The sequence below is a fragment of the Moschus berezovskii genome, chromosome 6 (genome assembly GCF_049115385.1).
Source record: "Moschus berezovskii isolate FMDL1 chromosome 6, NW_MosBer_1.0, whole genome shotgun sequence".
Classification (NCBI taxonomy): Eukaryota; Metazoa; Chordata; class Mammalia; order Artiodactyla; family Moschidae; genus Moschus; species Moschus berezovskii.
Window position 1 is genome coordinate 27412404 of NC_142465.1, and position 17355 is coordinate 27429758.

The window sequence follows — 17355 nt, forward strand, 5'->3', positions numbered from 1 at the left end:
AATAATTAGTAGTGTTGAGCATCTTTTCATGAGCTTTTTGGCAGTCTGTCTGTCTTTGGAGAAATGTCTGTTTAGATCTTCTGCCCCGCCTGTTTTTCTTCTTTTTTTGGCTGCACCATGAGGCATGCCATATCTTAGTTCCCCAACCAGGAATGGAACCTTGCCCCTTGTATTGAGAGCATGGAGTTTTAACCCATTGGACCACCAGAAAAGTCCCTGCCCATTTACTGATTGGGTTCTTTATTCTTTTGATATTGAACAGCATGAACTGTCTATATTTTGGAAATGAATCCTTTGTTAGTTGCATTATTTGCAAATATTTTCTCCCATTCTGTGGGTTGTCTCTTCATTTTGTTTATAGTTCTGTTTGCTGTGCAAAATTTTTTATAAAGTTTGAAGGTTTTTATTTTTTTTTTTTGTCTGTGCCAAGTGCAGCATATTAAATCTTAATTCCCTGATCAGGGGTTGAACTGGTGAATCAGAAGCATGAACTTAACCATTGGACCACCACAGAAGTCCCCAAAAGTGGGCTTTTTAAATGAAATATAGTTGTATTTTGTTTTTTTATCCAGTCTGACTTTTGATTTTAGTATCAAGCCATCCTAAGTGCTTTTTCTTTTGATTTTCAGTACTTGCACTCTTCTTCTGCCATTTGCCCTTAGCCTACTTTTTTCATGAAATTTGATTATAGTCACTTTGAATAGCTACCACCTCTAAATTATTTTAACTATAATTTATTAGATACCCATTAATGTTATATTTGTGGGTAATTTTTTGGTTTCATCTTTTGCTGTCATTCTGTCTTCATCAGGAATGCAACTTCTGTTTTGTAGTTTCCCAGAAGACCTCTAATACAGTATCTTTAATACAGTGTGTATGTACTAAGTCACTCTTTGATGGGATATTATCTTACCTAATTATCTTTCCAGTTTCTTGAAGGTGTTGTTTTTCTTTGAAGCTGTACTTTATAGTAGTCTTTGGGTTGGTCCACTGGTAAATTTTCCTATGATTCTTGGAAGTTTTATTTTCAGAATTGAGCTGTTAAGTCACGAGAATTCATTTAATTTCCATTTTATCTAGGTAGGTCACCTGTGCATTAAGATGTTCTTTATTGTCAGATTCTGAATCAAGGTCAGCAAAGGCTTTATGATCCCAGGGTGTTGCCTACCTTATTCAATCCTGAGCCTACTTGCATTTAGTTATTGACCTCACCCACAGTGGGGTGGACTGGAAGCATAAGTAGTATGACTGTACAGAATTGATGCTGAGATAGTCCAGTAGATAATAAACACTGGGGCTTAGGTTATCTCACATATGGAGATCCACTGTTAGAATTGTTACCACTAAATTTATGAACTGGATATTAGTGTTAGTCGCTCAGTCATGCCTGATTCTTTGCAACCCCATGGACTTCAGCTCACCAGGCTCCTCTGTCCATGAGATTTTTCAGGCAAGGATACTGGAGTAGGTTGCCATTTCCTTCTCCAGGGGATCTTCCCAACCCAGGGATTGAAGCCAGTCTCCTGGCTTCTTTACCGACTGAGCTACAAGGGAAGCCCTTTGCCTAATTCCGATGATCTTGTTTACTTTAGGTTGGCAATTCAAAGAGTCCTGTTCGAGTTGGGCTTTATACTGAGACTGGGTATAGAACTGTTTGAATTTTCAGGGTGAGAATGAGCGATGAGAAAATTCAGGCCGTGGGTTTGGGATTAAATTGAACTTTTGGTTCCCTCCCCTCTGCCTTTTGCCCATTTTTATAGGCAGTTGTGCAAAGATTGATTTTTAAAAAATATAGCGTATGTAACCATGAGGTTCTTGCTACTTCCTATTTGATGATATTATAGATGATGAAAACAAATTACCCTAGCTAAATCACTACATTATAATTTACCTGATGTAATGGGTCTTGAATATATTCTGTGAAAGGTACTCCTTCTACAAATCAATTTCTTTGTACTCCCTATAGTAGTTTGCATTAGATAGCTCTTCTGTATACAGGTGTTGAGGACCTGATTGTGAGTCAGTTTGCTCTTCTCTGCAGCCCCTGAGGTGTCTCCTGTTGGCCTTTAATGTCGCCAGTACTCAAGATGCAGGACATATCAGTGCCCTAAGTTGCCAGCATCTGTGTCCAAGCTCTTCTTCCTGTCTTCAGTCTTCCTCAGTTGGCATGAAAAAAATAAAAGTTAGTGGAGCATTCCTTCCATTATGGTTCTTTGCAGAGCACATCATTTTAGCAATATTGCAGAGTTCCTAGTGGTTCTATTTGAGTTTCCTGTTATTTTTCTTGTTAATTCAACCTTACTGTTTGCTGAAACTCTTTTTTATATTTTTTACATATCCAGAGTTCATATACTATTAATATCTTGGTTTCTCTTTCTGATTCCTTTTCATTTCCCTTATGTCTAAATTTTGGAGTTCCCCAAGGATCAGTCCTTGGTTCTATCATCTTTTCTGTCCATTCCCTAAGACAGTGATCTCATCCAGTCTTATGGGTTTAAATACCATCTACATTGGCTCCCAGATCTATCTCTTCCTGTCCCTTGACCTCCAGACCTATATTTCCTACTTGACTTGTTTAATGGACATCCTTAACTTTATGTGAAGACTCTTGAGAGTCCCTTGGATTGCAAGGAGATCCAACCAGTCCATTCTAAAGGAGATCAATCCTGGGTGTTCATTGGAAGGACTGATGCTAAAGCTGAAACTGCAGTACTTTGGCCACCTCATGCGATGAGTTGACTCACTGGAAAAGACTGATGCTAGGAAAGGTTGGGGGTGGGAGGAGAAGGGGACGACAGAGAATGAGATGGATGGCATCACCGACTCTGTGGACGTGAGTCTGAGTGAACTCCGGGAGTTGGTGATGGACAGGGAGGCCTGGCGTGCTGTGATTCATGGGGTCGCGGAGAGTCCGCGGAGAGTCCGCGACTGAGCGACTGAACTGAACTGAACTGAACCGAGCTTCTGATGGTCTCTCACAAACCAGCTTCTCCTGCAGTTTTCCCTGTCTCAGTTAATGCCAGTTCCATTCTTCTAGCTGCTTGGGCCAGAACTTGGTGCCATCATTCTTAACTTTTCTATTTGTCTCACCCCCAGCATCTGGTCTATCAGCGGATCCTGGTGCCTCCATCTCCACAATGTCTCAGTTTGGCTGTTTCTCACCATTCCCTCTGCCGTCAGCCCATCTGTGCCATTATCTTTTGCCTGGTTCATAGACGAAGCTTTCTAAGTGGTCTGTCTACTTCAGCCTTTGCTTTCCTGCAGTCTGTTCTGAGCACACAGCCAGAATTCTGTCTGTTATTACAATTTTTCTATTGAAAAACCGCCAGCAGCTTTGCATCTCACTCAGAAAACCACAGGCCTTACCTGTTACCTGCAAGAATTTCCGCGGTCTTGCCCTCCATTGCCTTCCTGCTCTCACTTCAGTCGTCTCGCCCACCCTCAGGCCGCTCCAGCCTCACGGCCTCTCTACTGTTCTTCAGCCCTTCCTGCCACCTCAGGCCCGTTACTGTCGCTGGTCTGCAGCCACTCAGTCGTGTCTGACTCTTTGCAGCCCGTGGACTGCAGCACGCCAGGCTTCCCTGTCCTTCACCGTCTCCTGGAGCTTGCTCAAACTCACGTCCATTGAGCTGGTGATGCCTTCCAGCCATCTCGTTCTCTGTCATCCCCTTCTTTCTGCCCTCTATCTTTCCCAGCATCAGAGTCTTTTCCAATGAGTTGGCTCTTCACATCATGTAACCAGAGTACTGGAGCTTGAGTTTCAGCTTCACCGTCAGTTCTTCCAATTCAGGGTTGATTTCCTTTAAGATTGACTGGTTCGATCTCCTTGCAGTCCAAGGGACTCTCAAGAATCTTCCCAGCACCACAGTTCAAAAGCATCAGTTCTGCAGTCCTCAGCCTTCTTTATGGTCCAACTCTCACATCCATATGTGATTACTGGAAAAACTATACCTTTGACTATACAGACCTTTGTTGACAAAGTAATGTCTGCTCTTTAATACGCTGTCTAGGTTTTCTTCCAGGGAGCAAGCATCTTTTAATTTCATGGTTGCAGTCACTGTCCACAGTGATTTTCGAGCCCAAGAAAATAGTCTGTCACTGTTTCCATTGTTTCCCCATCTATTTGCCATGAAGTGATGGGACCAGATGCCATGATATTTGTTTTCTGAATGTTGGGCTTTAAGCCAACTTTTTCACTCTCCTCTTTCACTTTCATCAAGAGGCTCTTTAGTTCTTCGCTTTCTGCCATAAAGGTGGTGTCATCTGCATATCTGAGGTTATTGATATTTCTCCTGACAATCTTGATTCCAGCTTGTGCTTCCTCCAGCCCAGTGTTTCTCATGATGTACTCTGCACGTATGTTAAATAAGCAGGGTGATAATATACAGCCTTGACGTACTCCTTTTCCTATTTGGAACCAGTCTGTTGTTCCATGTCCAGTTCTAACTGTTGCTTCCTGACCTGCATACAGGTTTCTCAAGAGGCAGGTCAGGTGGTCTGGTATTCCCATCTCTTTCAGAGTTTTCCAGTTTATTGTCATCCACACAGTCAAAGGCTCTGACATAGTCAATAAAGCAGAAATAGATGTTTTCCTGGAACTCGCTTGCTTTTGCGATGATCCAGATTATTGATATCTGAGGTTGTTGATATTTCTCCCGGCAGTCTTCATTCCAGTTTGTGATTCATCCAGCCTGGCATTTCGCAGGATGCACTCTGCATATAAGTTAAATAAGCAGGGTGACAATATACAGCCTTGATGTACTCCTTTCCCAGTTCTGAACCAGTTTGTTGTTCCATGTCTGGCTCTAACCCTTGCTTCTTGACCTGCATGTATGTTTCACAGGAGGCAGATAAGGTGGTCTGGACCATCTCTTTAAGAATTTTCCACTTTGTTGTGATCCACACAGTCAAAAGCTTTAGTATAGTCAATGAAGTAGAAGTAGGTGTTTTTCTGGAATTCTGTTGCTTTTTCTATAATCCAGTGGATGTTGACAGTTTGACCTTTGATTCCTCTGCCTTTTCTAAATCTGCCTTGTACATCTGAAAGTTCTCAGTTCACATACTGTTGAAGACTAGCTTGAAGGATTTCGAGCATTACCTTGCTTGCATGTGAAATGAGTGCAATTGTATGGTAGCATGAACATTCTTAGGCATTGCCCTTCTTTGGGACTTGAAAAACTGACCTGTTCCAGTCCTGTGGCCACTGCTGAGTTTTCCAAATTTGTTAGCATATTGAATGCAAAACTTGAACAGCATCATCTTTTAGGATTTGAAATAGCTCAGATGGAATTCCATCACCTCTTCTTTGGAGTTTTTATCACTGAAGCCTTCCTTGGCCAACTTGTTTATCTTATTTTTCTGTCTAATACACTGGAAGGTAAGCTTCATGAGGGTGGGGATTTTGTCATTCATGTTTTGTGTACCACAGAAACTTTAGCGCCTAAAAATGATGCCTGCTATATAGTAGATGCTCCACATATTTAAAAACAAATGAATAAGTGAATGATTCTGATTTTCATAATATCTCTTAAAAAAGGAAATAGGTAACATAACTCCACCAAATATAAAGTTATGTTGAGAAAAAGGATGGAAGGATTGAAAGAAGTCTGGATTGAAAGTAAGAAGGATATGGAACATAATTCTAAATTTCTGAAATATAAAGCAGTTCCATAAATATATGAGTAGCAATACCTCTTTAAAGAGCGACTTGAGGGATTTCCCTGGTGGCCTGGTGGTTAAGAATCCTGCTTCCAGTGCAGGCGATGCAGGTTCAATCCCAGGTCTGGGAATGAAGATCCCACATGCCATGAGTAAAGCCCATGTGCCACAACTGAGACCCAATGCAGCTAATTAAATAAATATTTTAAAAAATAAATAAAGAGCGACTTGAATATTTCCCCATGGAGTCAACAAAAATTAATTCCCACCATCAGTAGGAAACATTGAACATCCAGCTGCATTGGAAACCAGGGGGTGTCCTGGACTAAGAACTGTGGACAGATCTTTCAGATATCACTGAGTCATTGTGTAATTTAAGATTGGTAACAATACGTTTTGGCTTGCCAGGAACTCAGTTTAACTGTTTTGTTAATTATTAATAGAGCAGGTTTTTTTTCTTTAAATGATCCCAGTTTAGATGAAAAGTCATAAGAGCACCTTAAAATTCAGGTGTTTGTTTCCTAGTGTTGACGCTCATGCTTCATAAAAAGTCTGTAAATGCTATTTGACATTTATTGAGCATATTTTAGAATTTGACTTTGTTAGGTTCAGGGCTATCAAGGTCTCATAGTGTTTTCGGGTCTTAAGCATCTTGAGTAGTGAAAATGTTTGAGCATTGTAAGCTGAATCACACTTGTGAAGGACAGTGCTTAGATTTTTAGAACCACAGACTTCATTGAGAATCCAACGAAACCTATTAATCCATTTCCCAGGAAAATAAATACATGTTCAAAATTTTAATAAATATTTTCAGGAAGTTTGTAATTTCCCAAACCCCTCCTCTGTGTCTCACAACTTTTACAGAACATCTTTCAGGAATACAGTTGCACTAGTAAAACCTTGATTATATGGCACATAACTGGAGCCCTTAAGAAAACCATAATCTTCCCAATGCCAATGTAAATATATGTAGACATGTTTAGGTAAGTGAGAATATGCTGTATGTGTTATCTTGCAACTTAGTGTTCCGTGTCAGTATATATAGATATACTTCATTTATTTAACTTAATTTCTATATTTTGCAGTTTATCTAAAAGCAGTATATAGGAAAGTTGCCTGTATGAAACCTTTAAGATAAGCAAAAAAATACTTAAGCTTAATCACAACAACTGAAGGATATAAGATACATGCCTTGTCACTCATTGGTATAGATATCTTTACATTGAATTTCCACACTAGCAAAAAAGTTAAAAATTAGCTCAGATCAATTTGCCACAGTCTCGCCTTAAGGGAATTTTTGAAGAGAACTCATCACTGAAAGCACGTGTACTCTGTGCAGAAATTTTCTTGACTCAGTAAAGAAAGAGTTCTTTCCTGAAAAAAGAATTGAAAAGAGAGATTGAAAACAGAGTTCTCCATGGTGAAAACTCAGTCACCATTAACAGTGCCTTTTATTTCTCTTTCATTCTATACATAAGTTTTAATAGTTTGCCTATTTTTACATGGTTTTAATCATACTGTATATATAAATTTGAATCCTTTTCTCATCCCTTTCCCCTTTAACATTTAATATTATATATTTAATATTTTCATATTAAGATAGTTAATATTTTAACTACTTACTGCTTTAGGATAGATTTCCAGAGAGGAATTATTAGATCAAAAGTTATGATTAATAAAAAAATTTTTTGATAGTGCCACACTGGTTTTCAAATGTTATACTGATACATACTTTAAGCAGTTGGGTCTGATATTGCTTAGATCACCATACTTATACTTGGATTGTGCATTATAATTTAAAAATTGTGATTGTAAAAACAAGGGAAAAGATTTCTCACTTTTAATTTGTAATTTTTCCATTTTTTGTGATATTGCACATTTTCCATATACATACTACTAATTATATTTTATTGTTTATTAAAACATGATTTTGCAGCTCAAGAGGCTTCCATTTAGAGCTGATCATCCCCTTTTAAATAAAACTTCAATAGCGTGTATTCTTCATATTCACAATGTGGTGTTTCTTTGCTCCAAATACAGTCATTAGATTTAAGTTAAGGAACAGTCATCTAGATTACCATATTGAAACTACCTCAAGATGTGAAAAAAGACTTTCCAAATGCTTAATTAATAGAATAACAATTTTCACAACAAATTTCACATTTGAGATTTCTATCAGGAATAGTTAACTTTTATTAAAATAATCATATCTTAAATGTTTTCTTCTTTTCAAGGTATCATAGACGTCGTAGGAAACTGAATCCTCCAAAAGACAGATGATATCGATGTTTTCAGGAATCGAAGAGGAATGTTACCCTGGATCTCATTTGCCTTTTGAGAAGATACAATTGGGTGTATTCATTAGTATGTTATATAGTAAAATAATAATAAAACATCTTTTCATATATTAGTATGTGTATTTCTTTATATATAGTAAGTAATTCTGAATTTGACAATCTGAATTTTAAAAAGCCTATTTTATAGTATTTTCCTGTTAAGTTATTTAAGTCTAGTATTTATTTTTATGTGCCTAGTATGATTAAAGTACTTTTATCAACCAAATACTGTTAGTAGTATAAATATGATTAATAAAAATGTGTGTGGTTCTTCTGAAGATTTTAAATTGCTTTTGCAAAGAAACTCATGCTGTTCACATAGAAAAAGATGTTATAATGTTTCCTTTCTTGTGGCTCTAGGGGATAATTAGTTACATTTTAGTCAGTTTCTACTATCTGCTAGGTCCTTTGTTTACAATATTATTAAATTCTCAAAATAATCCTCTGAAGAAACAGCATCTTCCCCATTTTACAGATAAGGCTGAGTGACTTGAACTCTGCCTACCTAGCAAGTGGCAGAGCCAGGATCCACACTGTCAGGTTCCAGAGCTTTTTAACAATGCATCACTATGACAAGAGGTGTTTTTCACCCAAGAATTTTTACTTTCCTAGAAAGAATATATTATTCATTTTGACATTTTTTATGGCTGTCTCAAAAATTCTGCTTGCTTCAGAACACATGCAACTCTGATTAGAACATTAATATTACTAAACTAAACTGGTGTTATAAGAGTCAGTTCTGTTCAGTCACTCAGTTGTGTCCGACTCTTTGTAACCCCATGGGCTGCAGCACGCCAGGCTTCCCTGTCTGTCACCAACTCCTGGAGCTTGCTCAGACTCATGTCCATCGAATCGGTGATGCCATCCAGCCATCTCATTCTCTGTCGTCCCCGTCTCCTGCCTTCAGTCTTTCCCAGCATCAGAATCTTTTCCAGTGAGTCAGTTCTTTGCATCACGTGGTCAAAGTATTGGAGTTTCAGCTTCAGCATCAGTCCTTCCAATGAATATTCAGGACTGATGTCCTCTAGGATGGACTGGTTGGATCTCCTTGCAGTTCAAGGGACCCTCGAGTCTTTTCCAACACCACATTTCAAAAGCATCAATTCTTTGATGCTCAGCTTTTTTTATGGTCCAATTCTCACATCCACACATGACTTACTAGACAAACCATAGCCTTGACTAGACAGACCTTTGTTGGCAAAGTAATGTCTCTGCTTTTTAATGTGTTATCTAGGTTGGTCATAACTTTCCTTCCAAGGAGTAAGCAGCTTTTAATTTCATGGCTGCAGTCACCATCTGCAGTGATTTTGGAGCCCAAGAAAATAAAGTCTGTCACTGTTTCCATTGTTTCCCTGTCTATCTGCCATGAAGTGATGGGACTGGATGCCATGATCTTAGTTGTTTGAATGTTGACCTTTAAGCCAACTTTTTCACTCTCCTCTTTCACTTTCATTAGGAGGCACTTTAGTTCTTCGCTTTGTGCTATAAGGGTGGTGTCATCTGCGTGTCTGAGGTTATTGATATTTCTACCAGCAATCTTGATTCCAGCTTGTGCTTCAGCCCAGCATTTCTCATGATGTACTCTGCATATAAGTTAAATAAGCAGGGTGACAATGCACAGCCTTGATGTACTCATTTCCTGATTGGAACCAGTCTGTTGTTCCGTGTCCAGCTCTGTCGCTTCCTGACCTGCATACAGGTTTCTCAGGAGGCAGGTAAGGTGGTCTGGTATTCCCCTCTCTTGAAGAATTTTCCATAGTTTGTTGTGATACACACAAAGGCTTTGGCATAGTCAATAAAGCAGAAGTAGATGTTTTTCTGAAACTGTCTTGCCTTTTCTATGATCCCACGGATGTTGGCAATTTGATCTCTGATTTTTCTGCAATTTGATCTTTGGTTCCTCTTATAAGAATGTTAATAGTTTATTCTGTTGATTATCATTGCTGCTGCTGCTGCTAAGTCACTTCAGTCGTGTCCGACTCTGTGTGACCCCACAGACGGAAGCTCACCAGGCTCCCCGTCCCTGGGGTTCTCCAGGCAAGAACACTGGAGTGGGTTGCCATTTCCTTCTCCAATGTGTGAAAGTGAAAAGGGAAAGTGAAGTCGCTCAGTCGTGTCCGACCCTTAGCGACCCCATAGACTGCAGCCTACCAAGCTCCTCCGTCCATGGGATTTTCTAGGCAAGAGTACTGGAGTGGCTTGCCATTGCCTTCTCCCTACCAGCTTATATATGGTCAGCATTGCTGCCTCTGTGATTTCTCCTTAGGAAGTGAAGAGTCTTTTAAGAAGAAGGAAAGTTACTTTATTCAAACTTGTGCGATATTTGTGATATTTTAAAATTGGATGTGAAAAATGATTTCACATTCTATTGCTTAATCTAGTTCTTTTCATAAAGGAAGGTGAAGGTTCAAGTGTTCAGTAAAATGTAGGAGTAATAGGAAAGTATAAAGGAAATAATATGTTACTCATTTGGTGGGAAAAGCAAAGGAAAGACATCAATAGAATTTGATAATCTGGAATATTAACCACTTATATTTGGTGATAGGTCTTCAAAAATAGTTGTTTCAGGTTGTTACATCCAAAATATTACAAAGATTGAGATATGCCATGTTATAAAAGTAGTAATAAAAACTAAAATTTTCTTCTAAATGCAAGGATCTACTAAATAGAGATTGTTTGGTTGTGAGATGTCCGAAGTGCACATATACATGTGAGTGCTTTGGAGAATTAGTTATATTTGTGCTGGAAGTATCATTGTAGTTAACACTGTAGTTCCTGGAATTCTGGTCTTCATGAGTTGCTGAGTAAGTACATATTTCATCACCACCTTCACCTCCACTCAGCTTCTCCCATTTTCCACCTCAGAGGTGTAACCTATTATCTGCCATCACTAACATTTCATGGAAGATTTGTTTGTTTTTTCAGAAATTTAAAAAATATGTAAGGTCTGATGATTCTTTAAATGGAATAAACTTAGCTTCATGAAAATACTACTACCTAGTCCTTGTTCTCGATTTCCTTCCATTGGTGAGGTGGATTGATGTTGGGGCTCCCCTGGTGGCTCAGATGGCAAAGAGTCCACCTGCAAGGCAGGAGACCTGGATTCGAGCCTTGGGTGGGAATGATCCCCTGGAGAAGGGAATGGATTGTTGTTCAGTTCAGTTCAGTTCAGTTCAATCGCTCAGTCGTGTCCGACTCTCCGCGACCCCATGAATCACAGAACGCCAGGCCTCCCTGTCCATCACCAACTCCCGGAGTTCACTCAGACTCACATCCACAGAGTCGGTGATGCCATCCAGCCATCTCATTCTCTGTCGTCCCCTTCTCCTTCCGCCCCCAACCTTTCCCAGCATCAGAGTCTTTTCCAGTGAGTCAACTCGCCGCATGAGGTGGCCAAAGTATTGCAGTTTCAGCTTCAGCATCAGTCCCTCCAATGAACATCCAGGATTGATCTCCTTTAGAATGGACTGGTTGGATCTCCTTGCAGTATAAGGGACTCTCAAGAGTCTTCTCCAACACCACAGTTCAAAAGCATTGATTCTTCGGCGATCAGCTTTCTTCACAGTCCAACTCTCACATCCATACATGACCACGGGGAAAACCATTGCCTTGACTAGACGGACCTTGGTTGGCAAAGTAATGTCTCTGCTTTTTAATATACTATCAAGATTGTTGTTAACATACTTCAAATTGATAAAAAGCATGGTCTGTGAAACCACCAGAGGGCACTCTCCTATAGGGTTCGGTTTGAGCACTCCTCACCCAAAGGGCAGTGACTTGATATACTTAATTTAGCAGATACTATTTGGGTATTCGATAGGTAAGAATGATAAACAGAGTAAGTAACGGCAGTGAAATTAAGTAAAGCCATTATTCATTCTGTTGATCTAGTCATTTATTGTACCCCTACTACTATGAAGAGGTATTTTGCCGGGCCAGTAACAAAAAATGGACCCTTCTTAAGGAGCATAGTATCTACTTAACTAGTATCTACTGAGCTACTTAGTTTTTCTAATGATGTTGCTTTTTAACCATGAATATAATGTATCATTATTTTTTAAATTCTTCTTCTTCTTAAGTCACTTCAGTCGTGTCCGACTCTGTGACCCCATAGACGGCAACCCACCAGGCTCCCCATCCCTGGGATTCTCCCAGCAAGAACACTGGAGTGGGTTGCCATTTCCTTCTCCATGAATATAATGTATCATTATTTTTTAAATTAGAGACCAAATAAAGAGAAAATAAAATTATCTATAATTGTCCCATCTAAAGATAACACTAACATTTTTGCTACCTTTCTTCCCTGGGCTATTTTGTTACATATTTCCAAAAATAATTGTATTTGTTATGCATATTGTTTTATAACTTGCTTTTTCACTTAGTATCATGCATTTTTTTTCTGTATCAGTACTCTCATTTAATAGATGCATATTATTTTATAAACTGTAATGTAATACTTTAATTAACTCCATACCATTAGATGTGGGCTTTCCCTGTGGTGCTAATGGTAAGGAACCTGCCTGCCAATGCAGGAGACCTAAGAGACGCAGGTTCGATCCCTGGGTTGGGAAGATCCCCTGGACAGAGGAGCCTGGGTGGCTACAGTCCATAGGATCGCACAGAGTCAGACACTACTGAATAGACTTAGCGTGCACGCATGCCATTAGACATAATCATTATTTCCATTTGTTCCCTATTATAAAGAGTGCTGTTAATGCATCCTGGTGAATAGTTTTTTTTAAGAAGACTATTTCTTTTTTAAAAAATTTTTATTGTAATATGGTTGAGTGCAGTGTGTCAGTTTCAACTGTGCAGCAAAATGAATCAGTTATATCAAATTCTTTTCTTACACTGGTTATTACAGAATATTGAGTAGAGTTCCCTGTGTTATATAGTAGGTCTTTGTTATCTATTTCATGTATAGTAGTATGTTTCACTTTCACACATTGGAGAAGGAAATGGCAACCCACTCCAGTGTTCTTGCCTGGAAAATCCCAGGGACGGGGGAGCCTGGTGGGCTTCCGTCTATGGGGTCACACAGAGTCGGACACGACTGACGTGACTTAGCAGCAGCAGCAGCAGCAGCAGTATGTATATGTTAATCCCATTCTCCTGATTTATCACTTCCCCCACATTTCTTCTTTGATAACCTTAAGTCTAATTTCAAGATCTGTGAGGGAATTCCCTGGTGGTCCAGTGGTTTAGAATTCACCTTCCAGTGCTGAGGGTGCGAGTTAGATTCCTTCTTCAGGGAGCTAAGATTCCAGAGACTGCATGGCCAGAAAACCAGAAAATAACACAGAAGCAATATTGTAACAAATTCAATAAAGACTTTAAAAATGGTCCACATCAAAAGAAAAAAAAAAATCCGTGAGTTTGTTTCTGTTTTGTAAGTTAGTTCATTTGTATCATTTTTGACATTAGATTCCACATATAAGTGATACCATATGATACCTACCTTTGTCTGACTTCACTTAGTATGAATATCTAGGTCCACCCATGTTGCTGCTGATGGTATTATCGCATTCTTTTTCATGACTGACTAAAATTCCACTGTATGTACCACATCTTTATCTGTTCCTCTGGCGATGAACATTTAGGTTGCTTCCATGTCCTGGTTATTGTAAATAGTGTGCAGTGGTGTCTTGTTTTAATTTGTATTTCTCTGATTCTCTGATGACATAGAATGTGGAGCATGTTTTTATCTGCTTCTTTGCCATCTGTATGTGTTTGGTGAAGCATCCGTTAAGGTCTTTGACCCTTTTTTTTTTTTTATAGCTTTATTGAGTTAGAATTCGTATACCATACAATTCACCCATTTAAAGTATATAATTAGATAGTTTTTAGTATATTCATAGAGTTCTGTAGCCATCACCACAATGTTAAAGCGTTTTGGGCCCATTTTTAATTGGGTTATTTTCGTATTGTTGAGTTTTAAGAGTTCTTTGTTTATTTTGGATAATAGTCCTTTATCAGATGTGTCTTTTGAAAATATTTTCTCCCAGTTTATGGCTTATCTTTTCATCCTCTTGACAGTGTCTTTTCAAAAAGCAGACATTTTTAATTGAAGTGAAGGCTAGCTTATCAATTCTTTTATGAATCGTGTCTTTGGTGTTGTATCTAAAAAAGTCATCACCAAACCCAAGATCATCTAGATTTTCTCCTATGTTATCTTCTAAATGTTTTATAGTTTTGCTTTTAATGTTTAGATCTGTAATCCATTTTGAACTAATTTTTGGAAAAGGTGGAAAGTTAATGTTTAGATTTTTTTTTTTTTGCATGTGGATGTCTAGCTGTTCTAGTACTATTTGTTAAAAAGGCATTCTATGCTCACTTTTGTTGCTTTCACTCCTCTGTCAAAGGTCAGTTGACTCCTGTACAGGTCTATTTCTGGACTCTGTTTCACTGACCTGTTTGTTCACTCACCAATACTACATTGTCTTGATGATTGTAGCTCTATAATAAGTGTTAAAATCAGATGGTCGTCAGTCCTCTGACTTCTTCAATGCTGATGGATTACATTAACTGATTTCTGAGTGTTGAAGCAGTCTTACACACCTGGGACAAATCCCTTTTTGTCATGGCGCATAATTCTTTTTAGGCTTTTTTTGGATTTGATTTGGTAATATTTTGTTGACGATTTTGCAGAAGATTTTAACCAAAGGATTTTGTAAATGGAATTTGGGTTGGAAGTATCTGAAACTCCGGAGATTGTGTAGAGTTTTGAGAATTTTTGTATCTGTGTGTTTGTTTTTTTTTCTCCTGGGGATAAGTTCTGTGGTTTTTCAGCAATTAAAGGCTCTGTCATATTATGCCCTAGTTCTTCCGTGCCTGCAGCTAAGCACATAATAACATTAGTACTGGAATGATATCGATATGCAACAAAGAGTAGTTTCCACATATTCTCAGAAGCAACCTTAATTAGATTCAAGCCTTTTTAAGAAAAGAAGAAAGCAAGACATCATGTTCCTTCATTTCGGATGGGAGAATTCCATCAAAGAATATTTTTTCAGTTTCAGATGTGTATTCAGAAATGAGTCAACTTGGATATCAGTGTATAAACACAAGAAGTTAGCAAACCATTTCTTTTGCTGAAGGCATAGATAAATATTTCCACTGCTTATAGTCAAAAGGAATGATTTCTCAGATTTTTTTTTCCACCAAAGTTCAAAATTATTTGCTAATATTTTTACCAAAATAATTTGCAAATATTCCAATGCTAAAGAAATACTTTCCTAGTTACAGCTCAGCTGTTAGCCCCCTACTGATTTCTAATGTAATGTTAAACCTTCTGAAATTAAGACTTCAATTCACGGGCAAGAAGTGTGTTTTCTAATTCTACCAAAAGGCATCCCCTTAGATGTAGTAGCATCACTAAAATCACCTCACATTTATTTATTATCTTCCTGCAGGAAGCCCAATTTCAGCAAGTTTTATTAAGAACCTATAGAATTCAAGCCACTGTGGACTCAGAGATGAGATCTCATTCCTGACTGATACAATATCTTCCCCAGACCCTCTTTTCTTTCCCCTCTATCGAAATTCACCTCTTCCTCCTCCATAACCCAGTTCAGTTTAGCCGCTCAGTCACGTCCGACTCTGCGACCCCATGGACTGCAGCACGCCAGGCCTCCCTGTCCAACACCAACTCCCGGAGTTTACTCAAACTCATGTCCATTGAGTCGGTGGTGCCACCCAATCGTCTCATCCTCTGTTGTCCCCTTCTCCCACCTTCAATCTTTCCTAGCATCAAGGTATTTTCTAATGAGTCAGTTCTTCCCATCAGGTGGCCAAAGTATGAGAGTTTCAACTTCAGCGTCAGTCCTTCCAATGAATATTCAGGACTGATTTCCTTTAGGATGGACTGGTTGGCTCTCCTTGCTATCTATAACCCAAAGCGCATGTAATTACTACTATACTATCACTTCAGTTTGTCTTGAATTAGAGCAAAATTTGTGGTCAGTTGTTGAGGCCCTTTAATGGACCGGAACCTGGTGGTCTGGAGTCGACCGATAAGAAAGTAAAGGAGAGAGAAAGAGGCTGCTATTCCTTGGTTTACGCAGAAAGCCAATAAAGCCCCTGGCACGGGGCTTGCTCTGTTCACGAAGGCCTCAGGCGCCCTCTCGATGGCACAGAGCGCCTTCTCGAGAGGGTCTTAGAAGCCCTGGCAGGGAAGTGAACCCAGAGAGCCTCTAAGCTCCAGGAATTAGCCTGAAAGAGAGAGGGAGAGAGAGAGAAAGCTAGACACGGGGACCAGAGCTCTGATGGAGCAAAGGCATTTTAATCAATTTGGTGTGGGCATATATACTGCAGTTATTCTCAGCAAAGATAAAGATTAAAATTCCAGACTTACAAAACATAGACGATCCATATTAAAGAGAGAGCGTCGTAAATAATCACTTTTACCATATGGTTCATAAAAAGGAAGAGGGTACTGATCACCGTATAGAAAAACTAACAAAGGAAATGCCTGGATTCCTCAGGCCCCGGGAGAGGCTTGCCTCTCCTCTTAATTCCTGAATATTCAGGAATTAATAAGGAACAGAGAATTCCTGACAGATCCAAAACAGCACACAGGAAGCCTCCTGTTCAATGCTTCCTGACGGTCAGTAGCACAGGGTGATCATTTGAATGCTCCCTTGGCCTTTTCCATCATTGCCATCCAGATATAATTGCCATCAGTGCACTCCTAGGAGACAGAATAATAGATCTGAAAGACTCCGAAAAGATGATTTGGGGGCACAGACTTTACATATATGGGTTCAGATTTACCAAGACTAATTGGCTTGCCCAAGATTACATATCATGGCAGAATGTTATGCCATGGCATTGGTTATGCCAACCAATGTCTTCTTTAAGCATTAAGGATATTTTTTTATTTTTATTTTTGGCTGTGCCAAGTGGCATGCAGGATCTTAGCTCCCCAACTAGGAACTGAACCTATGCCCCCTGCAGTAGACACACAGAGTCTTAACCACTGAACCCCCAAGGAAGTCCCAAGGATATTTTAATATGTATATAGGTATATACATACTGATGAAATTTGCCTCCAGTTGCAGATGTGCCCAGTGATATACTAGTAAAGATTTAACAACTGGATTCCATGGTGTAAATACTCTTATCATGGCTGATTTAATCTACCAATGGTTTAGCAACTGGCTCACAACATTTCTGAAAATTTAATAATTGAATTTCAAAGGTTGGTATGAACCAGTCCTAGCATTCCACTGGCTATGCCCTTGAAATCATCCATTTACTATTAAAGCATTAGATTATTTCTTCACTCATTCTAGTTGTCTATTCAGGGACACTTTACATTGTTTTCTGGTTAATATTTCCAGGGAGAAATAAATTATTCTTT

General features: G+C 39.0%; 1 protein-coding gene across 7 annotated transcripts in view; it reads left to right on the forward strand.

Annotated features, from left to right (window-relative positions):
- MRPL42 (mitochondrial ribosomal protein L42) overlaps positions 1-8065 on the forward strand; it is a 28779-nt gene extending 20714 nt beyond the window's left edge. For all 7 annotated transcript variants that reach the window (XM_055395713.1, XM_055395716.2, XM_055395715.2 and 4 more), the window contains exon 6: positions 7893-8065. In XM_055395713.1, coding sequence (XP_055251688.1) covers positions 7893-7938 — 46 coding nt within the window. In that variant the 3' untranslated portion in view covers positions 7939-8065. The remainder of the gene's footprint in view (positions 1-7892) is intronic.
- Positions 8066-17355: the final 9290 nt, after the last annotated feature.